Here is an 8,737-nt window from a genome sequence, read left to right as displayed (position 1 = left end):
AAAGAAAGGGGGGAAGAAAAGACACCCCCCACCATCACCAAGCCACTCCCTTGGCACCACTGCTGACTCAAACTAAGGAAAGATCAATCGACTAGGTTTCCAGAGCACTATGGGAGTCTAATACATATGTGATTATCAATTTTTACCAGCGGCACAATAATGTAGTGGAAAGTGCCCTGGGTTCAAATCTTAGCTCTACAACTTACCAAGTGAAATGACTCTGGACTAATGGCTTAAATTCAGGGACATCTAGCCTGTTTTGCAGTTTTTTGTATTGGATATAAATGATATAGCTGCCTCCTTCTGCTGCTGCTTTTTTCTCCCTTAACATTATAATTATGAAATTCAGCCTGAGGACCTGCGAAGCCCTAGTATATTCATTTTCCTGTCATGTCATATTCCATTACATAGATATACCACAAATTTTTTACCCATTTTTCAATTGAGGGACCTTAGGTTGTTTCCAAATTTTTACTCATACACCTAATACTGCTATAAATATTCTTATGCCCAAATGCAAAAGAACATCTAGAGTATATTCCAAGGAATGGAATTGCTGAGTCATGGGCCATTACTGAGTTATGTGCAATTTGACTTTATTAGGTATTGATGAGCTGTCCTCCAGAGTAGTTTTATCAATTGAGACTTTCACCAGCTTTGTAGGAGAGATGTTTCACATCCTTTCTAGCATTCAGACATTCATTCAACAAATATTTTTTAGTGACCTACTAATACGTTGTAGGTACTGGGAAACAGCAGTGAAAGTTCCCTCTCTCCTTGAGCTTCCGTTTTCTTGGCAGGAAACGTAAGAACAAATAAACAAATAAATACATAATAGATCCAGGGGTGATGAGTACCTTGTTTCCAGGGTCTGTGGGTGCCAAGGTCTTCTTGCGCCCTTCTTCCTATTGTAAGTGAATGCAATGACCTAATTCCAGAAACCGATTTTTTGAAACTTGTAATTATCATAAAAATGAGAAGATAAACACTTTGCCTTGGTGTAAGGTGCTAAAATCTACAGAGTGCTTTGGAATTCCTGTTCTCAGTTGAGCACAATACTAGGCTGCGTATAAGGAAGTGGTTAAATGCTCCTATCTCTGCAGTCATGCTGTCTAGGATCAAATCTTGGTTTCCTGACTTACTAACCATGTGACCTGGAACAAGTTGCTTAACCTCTCTGTCTGAATTTCTGTATCAGATAACGGTGCCTGACTCATAGGGGTGTTTATCATGGTGCCCAGTAAATTTTTAGCACTTTATCTTTACTAACAATCAATTAATATTAATTGATGGGCAAACAATGTGATATTATTCCCACTGTATAGATGGGGAAACTGAGGTGTGATTGAACAAATTGCCCAGCCAGTAAATTCTGGTGGCTCTTGAACGTGGGTCTTCTGACACCAGAGCCAATTCTCCACCACAACATTGTGTGTATGAATATGTCATGTATTCGTTCAATAATTATTTATTGAGCATCTAAATTTGCCAGTTACTGTGCTTGGTGCTAGGGAATTCTACAGTAATCCCAATATGGCTGATCATCTTTGGGCAGCCCTGAAATTATGACTACCTTGAAGCCGGTCCCAGCGCTTTGTTTCATCCAGCATTTGACTAGCAATACATTTTGAAGATTTTGCTGAAGTTTTAAAATTTTTTTCTCCCCAAAGCCCCAGTACATTGTTGTATATCCTACCTGTAAGTCATTCCAGTTCTTCTATGTGGGATCCCACCACAGCACAGCCTTGAAGAGCCGTGCACAGGTGCACACCCAGGATCCAAACCAGCAAACTCTGTGCCACCTGGAGCAAAGCGTGGAAACTTAATCACTTGGCTACAGGGCCAGCCCCCCTTTACTGAAGTTTTTATGGAGGAGAGACGAACGTTGTATCACATTAGACTATAGACTATTTGAAGGCAAGGATCATGTTTTACCTATCAATGTACAACTAGCACTTAGCACAGTGCCCGGCACATACTCATTGAATATTTGATGAATGAACAACATGTCACACAGCATAATTTCATCCATCTTCCTCAACAACTTCTCACCTGCCCCCCTAATGCCTTCCCCAGCAACTGCTCCAAAACTGTTGATGAAATAGAGTTGCAGTGAACTGCGAAGAATTCTACCTCTCATGAACTGGGGGGGATTCTCCCAGGTATCCCTGGCTTTCAGATACAAGTAGTTTTCATCTGAAATCAACCATAATATTGTTTGGGTTACAAAAAATATGGCTGTCAAAATATTGAGTCAGGGAGCCAACAGTTGAGTAAACAATAACAACAACAAAATGTACTCATGGAAAGATAAGGAATGATCTAAGATGGTATACACTGAGTGCCCCATGAAGAGACCTGACAATATACACTGCTGGTGTTCAGAGCAATGAGAAAAAGAACAAGGGTGGTAATGTATCAGCTTGTCTGAAGAGAATCTATTCTACATCTCTATTGACAAACTGTGAGGTATTGTGAGTTGGTTTTATTGCTATATCTCAGGGAGTGTCCTCTGCATAGCAGGTGTCAATAGCTTAAGGGTTTGGAGCCATCTTCATGGGCCCAGGGTCTGACGGGGCCCAGGACCAGCACCCGTGCAGTTTCGATGTGGAATCAGGAGGTGGGGTGCAGCATCCAAGGGTTCAGATTTCCTCATTTCTGGCTCCCCAAGCACTCAGCTTTGGGGACTAACTCCAGCTGAGATGAGGAATAGACCTCCACCTGTCCGCCCTGATACCTCGCTCTCTGGTTGAAAGAAAAGATTTTCACTTTAGATAACTCCTTTCTGACCTAAATGTCACAATTCCTGCTTCCTTTACTTCATAACTTCACCCTTGCCCCATCTTCAAAATAAAAACAAATACCTCCTACAATTCCACAATGCTTCATTTTCAAGATTACTACCTTTCTTCTGATCTAATCCAACCTTCTGATGGACAGTATTTCCTTAGATTTAGATTACTGCTGCTTCTTTTTTTTTAAGTGCACAAATATTCCTTTAGAGAATCACTGCAGGACTAGGAAAATGGGATATTTTTATAAGGAAAATCAAAGTTTGTGCCGGACGGCTTGACTTAACACAAGGTAGTCCTATTTGGGACCTATTTTCTCTATGCTTCAAAGAGAAAGGAAAATGAAATCAAGTGAACATCTTAGGGAGACGTCATGGTATGTTTCATTTTCTACCAAGCCGAGCCACAAGACCTCCCCTAGTGACACTTGGCTTTGGCTGTTCAAATGCATTTATTTCTTTCTGTGACAACATGAGCTTGGCAGAACGTTGAGAACTGGCAGCTGAGAAAAGAAAATGCAGTCTTCCTGCTCACAGAAGAGATTCTAAGATATCCTTGCTAACACAGCCCTGCCAAAAGGGCTTGTGTATGAATCAGCCATAAATGTTAAGTGGGCTGAGGAGAGTTGCAGACTTTATGAGAATTTCTGATGAGGCAGCACACGAGAGTGCCTATCCGTCATTGTGTGAGTGTGGTGCACTCTGTAATTTGACTTGTTTGGGTCTTTTTGTTATTATATGCTATGCTTCACTGAAGCCTGTTGCAAGCTCTCTTTTTCCTTTGCTATCAGAATTCGTGAATGAGAATTGAGGCTTTGTGACAAGAATGCTAAATATTCCCTCAAGCTGTATAGGCAGAAAGGGCTGAGAGACGGCTATTATGTTTCATTAGCATCTGATTCCAGGAACATGATCCCAATTCTCCTCATTTTCTAACCATAGATGTGTTTCGGCGCTCACCACAGTCTAGTCGGATCCCCTGTTAGAAACCAAACCAAAAGCAACATCAAGCAAAGACGGGACGAGTATGCAGATGGCCGAGTAAAACAGGTCTTCGGGCTTCCAGCATCCTCCCCCTTCCTAGGCCCAGTGCTGTCTAGAGTTGCCAGATTTAGCGAAGAAATACACAGGCTCCTGTGTTTTATCCGACAATCCTATGAAGTCCTTTAGTAGCTCTATCTTAGTCCTCTGCCTTCAGAGCCTATTTCAGGGGGAAAAAATCTGAGATTAGTGATTGAAACTTACAGCAATATTTCTCAAAGTCTGGTCCTAGATCATCTGCATTAGAATAACCCAGGGAACCTGTGAAAAATGGAGATTCATGAGTCTCACCCCAGACTCACAGAATCAGAAATTCCAGGGATGGGCCTGGGAATATGCATTTTAAAACCTCTTCAGATAATTCTGGGGCACACTAACGTCTCAATGATCTCGGTGTCTTTCTTCTCCCGAGAGTATGTACTTAAAGCCTTTTTTTCCTTGTGAAAGGAGACAATAAAAGCATAGTACCTAACAGTTACAAGGACCTTAGTAAATATTTGTTCCTTTAATCCTTTCTTTTTTTCTTTTTTTTGGTGAGGAATATTCACCCTGAGCTTACTTAACATCCATTGCCAATCTTCCTTTTTTTTGCTTGAGGAAGATTAGCCCTGAGCCAATCTTCCTCTATTTTTTGTGTGGGGGATGCCTCCACAGCATGGCTGATGAGTGGAGAGGGTCTGCGCCCAGGATCCAAACACTCGAACCCCTGGTCGCCAAAGCAGAGCACGCAGAACTTTAACCACTCAGCCACCGGGCCAGTGCCTCCTTTAATCTCTTCTTAAAGAAACTTTGGACTGCAGGAACAAGAAGGGCTAGATACCTGAGGCCCTTTCCCAATCCCCTGAAGAAAAGAAAGTCAGAGGCTGTCTCTGGTCACCCCCCTATAACTAGGCCCTGATGGGTCTACAGCTGACCTGTCTGGGCTGCCGCTCCAGCTTGCAGTCAGGAGGGCCTCTGGGCAGTGGCTCCTGCAGAAACCTGTGCAGAGCTTCCCTGTGTGGGACAAACAGGACGGATCTTCAGTCAGTGTGCGGAGAAGGCTGCAATTATTTACCTCTTCTCAAAACTGCCTCTGTACTTCTTTTCCCTCCAGGTCAAAGAGTTAACTAAAAACCAGAATTTCTCCCCAAGATCCATTTCATTGTCCCTAATTCTGCTCTCTGCATTTTCCAACATTTTATTTGAAAGTCAGCCACCAACATTAATGAACAGCTCATTGCATGCTCAGAACCACGCGCCAGAGAACAGGGTAGAATCCTGCAGATTCAGGACTTGGGTCTAGAAAGACTACAGGCCCCAAAATGCAATTTCACCTTCCAAAGACTACCATACCCAACATGCAATGCAGCCAGGGTTAGCTAAAGAAAAGAACTGCAAGCCAGGCTGGAAATTTTGCCTTCCCGTCACCCTCAGGCGCAGGAATGGTTTAGAAAGGCCACAGAGGATATTTTTTGCAGGAGTGGTCACTCTCCTAATCCTCGCAAGGAAGGGGAGGAGTCTAAGCCGTGTCCCGCCTCTTTTCCAGGAAACTTCTGTCGCCCCAGGTTTGGCGGCAGAAGTTCCAAGGGCCTGGAACAGCAGCACACCCCGAGCTTTCCCCATGGTTTCGGTGACGAGAGCAGTGTTTGGAGACCTGCCCTTGGGGGCAGGGACAGTGGAGAAGTTCCAGCTGCAGTCCGACCTGCTGAAAGTGGACATCATCTCCTGGGGCTGCACCATCACGGCCCTGGAGGTCACAGACAGGCAGGGCAGAGCCTCAGATGTGGTGCTCGGCTTTGCAGAGTTGGAAGGTGGGTTGAACTCTGCCCCGGGCTGTGGGCGGGCCCCAGGCCCACCCGGCACACGCCCCTGATCGGGCTGCTCGCGGTGATGCGACCGGGGGGAAGTCCGAGTTTGTGACTAGCAGCGCTTGGATCCGGCTAACTCAGTGTGTTGCAATCCAGTGCTTGGAAAAAGACGAAATGAATGGAAACAGCTATAAGACTTGGCCTCTGGTTATCCATTCAGGCTTCACTTCAATTAATTTAAAAAGTCACTTGAGGGTCAGATAAAACTCCAGCAATCCTGGAGCGATCTTTGAACTGCCTGATCTTTGTGAGGCTGTAGAGGAAAAAACAAGCTGAAGGGGGTGTGGCTGCCAGCTCTTCCTTCGTGCCCTTTCTGGAGAAGGAAACTCAAAGACGTCTGTCTTCTACTTCGTTTTTCCTTATCAGATTCTTTTTGAGGTCTGGTTGTCTCAGAAATTCTCCATAGTAGGCTCAGTGGGTGTAGACAGCTTATCCGCTTTGGTCTGTGGGGTAGAGTGCCCTGCACCCTTTGGCTGCTCGATAACCACGTGCTGAACGGAAAGCAGAAGACCAACTCCTTGGCTGTGAGTGAGAACTCCTAACTAGGGTGGACTTTTACTCTCTCAGAATCCGTGGGCAATTAAGTTCATAAATTCATGCATTCAAAAACTGTTAATTCCATTATCTCCTTCAATGACGCAGACAAGGTCCCCACCCTCATGGAGCTTGCAGATTAGCTGGGGGGATTAGATGTTAGCCAAATAATTGCATAAATAAGTAATTACAATTGCAGTTTGATCGCAGCAAAGGAAAATGTACCTAGCTATCTCTTGGCACTACCATGTAGCTAGACAGAAAATGATGTCTGAAGTAAGTTGGCAAAGGGAAACTGAGAATTAATACCCTCTGCTTGGTGTGGTAGGGGCATAGACAGAGTCTGCTAGAGGGGAGGTTTGAGGTTTTCCTTTGGGTGTATCTTTGTGTTTGGTTCTTTAGATGTGTAACATGGCTCATGGTTGGAGGTTAACAGAAAACTGAGAGTATCGGTTTTCCCTTAGGAGACTGAACTTTGCTCCCTATGTCCTTAACAAAATGTATTAGTAGCGGCTGGCCCCATGCTGTAGTGGTTAAGTTCAGCGTACTCCCACCCCGGGTTCACGGGTTGGGATCCCCCGTGGGGAACTCACCACTCATCAGCCATGTTGTTGTGGCAAGCCATAGATAAAGTAGAGGAAGACTGGCACAAATGTTGGCTCAGGGCTAATCTTCCTCAGCAAAAAAAAGTGTTAGTATAAGACTATTCCCAAGGAACCTATTCCTTGCCTTCTGGTTGTCTTTATCTGCCTTGGAGCCTCCACAGCTTGGCTTGGAGAAGTGGGTAGTCTTCTGCAGAATTTCTTTGGTAACTTAAGAGAGTCTAATACAGAAGCCTCACTGGTAGGAAGGTGCAGTGATGTGGGGAAAGTCAGCTCCATTTCCCCTTCCTCTCCACATCCCCTCAGACTTCTGGGGGTGGAGTTCATATCTTCTGTCTTCAAAGTCAGAAGGCAAGGTGATTGACAAGTGACAAAAAAGAATTCTTTAGAATCATTTTTCTGAGTCACCTCTCCCTGTTAGTAGCATAACCATTTTCTAAGCTGAAACAGAATTACAAAGAAATTGTTTGCCTGATACAAAATTGCCCAGTGGACTCAAAGGAGAATTGGATATATGGCCTAGAATTCTGGAGCCAGTAAAACATCAGAGATGATATGCTGTGAGCACCTGCTTTAATCACCCTATCTCCATCTCTGCCTTATCACCATGCAGGAGATAACTGTCTCCCCCCTGCACACTCACTCACTTGTTATTATTTTTGGTTCTGATGTAAGAGTCACATGGATCTAAAGCACAAGTCATCGTATGAAACGTGTGCCATGATGGCATGGCACGTGGGAAGCACTAGTTTCTTAATAGGCACAAAAGTGTCAATTTTGTGAGGGCATTAATACAATCGTTTCTGAGTCTATGACTTGTGGAAGTGTGAGTGAAAGAATTATCCCCAAATATTCTTCAAAGAGAGAAAATAAAATACGTCCCGTGATATTACAATGATCTACCTTGTATTGTATTGCCCTGCATGTTATTAACATCTCTTGACAAAGTTAAGTAGCATTTTCTTACCAGGATGCATCACAGGCTTCACAAAATGCCAGGCTGAATCAAAGCATCTAAAATATTCCAGGTGCTGGGTCAAGATACATATTTTCATTCTTATACTAATTTAGAGAATTTAATTATTTACTTTAAAAGAAAAGCAAGCTGTTTTCAAAAGAGAAGTTGAAAAAAAGCCCTCAGAATATCAAGTAACGCTTTCTAATATGTTCAGCTGTCTTTGAGGTTCTTGCAAGTGGCCCCTTGTTCCCTTTTTAAGGCCCTATCTTTCCAGTTTTGTTTTTGGGTTTTCTTTGGTGAGGAAGATTGACCCTGAGCTAACATTTGTTGCCAATCTTCCTCTTTTTGTTTGAGGAAGTTTGTCCCTGAACTAACATCTGTGCCAGTCTTCCTCTATTTTCTATGTAGGATGCTGCCACAGCATGGCTTGATGAGTGATGTGTAGGTCCACGTCCAGGATCTGAACCTGTGAACCCCAGGCCATCAAGGCAGAGCACGCGAACTTAACCACTATGCCACTGGGCTGGCCCCTGTCTTTCAGTTTTTTGTAGATTTCTTTATTGCCAAAAATACAGACGACTTCATACATGTGATAAGAGGAAGCTTAATTGTCTCAATCAGAATAGTGTGAAATGGTGCCCTGCTACTATTTTATTCAATTCTCGTATGTTAAACCCCGTGGTAAGCAGTTGACAACAGTGGTTGTCTTTAAGAAAGGGCTCCAAGTGGCTGGGGTAGAGGGATACGAAGGAGACAATTTTTACTGTATAGTCTTCTAGAATTCTGAATATGTAAGTATTGTATAAACAAACTGAGACAAATAATCTAAAGCAATAAGATGTGACAGAGGAAGATGTTATCTTGACATTACCATGTCCCAAAAATGTTGTGAGCCACAGGGAACAGCTGAGCGTGGATAATTTTGTGAGACATGGTCCTTTTTGTACCTGCTAGGTTAGACGTG

The 8,737-nt window shown here is 43.6% G+C and overlaps 1 protein-coding gene across 1 annotated transcript in view; it reads left to right on the top strand.

The window, feature by feature from the left end:
- The first annotated feature begins 5,172 nt into the window (after positions 1–5,172).
- Positions 5,173–8,737, top strand: part of GALM (galactose mutarotase) — a 52,614-nt gene continuing 49,049 nt past the window's right edge. The window contains exon 1 of the mRNA XM_001500603.5: positions 5,173–5,622. Within this exon, the coding sequence (XP_001500653.2) occupies positions 5,175–5,622 (448 nt within the window). The 5' untranslated portion in view covers positions 5,173–5,174. The remainder of the gene's footprint in view (positions 5,623–8,737) is intronic.

Source organism: Equus caballus, chromosome 15 (assembly GCF_041296265.1).
Source record: "Equus caballus isolate H_3958 breed thoroughbred chromosome 15, TB-T2T, whole genome shotgun sequence".
NCBI classification, from domain to species: Eukaryota; Metazoa; Chordata; class Mammalia; order Perissodactyla; family Equidae; genus Equus; species Equus caballus.
This window is presented reverse-complemented; position numbering and strand designations above follow the sequence as displayed.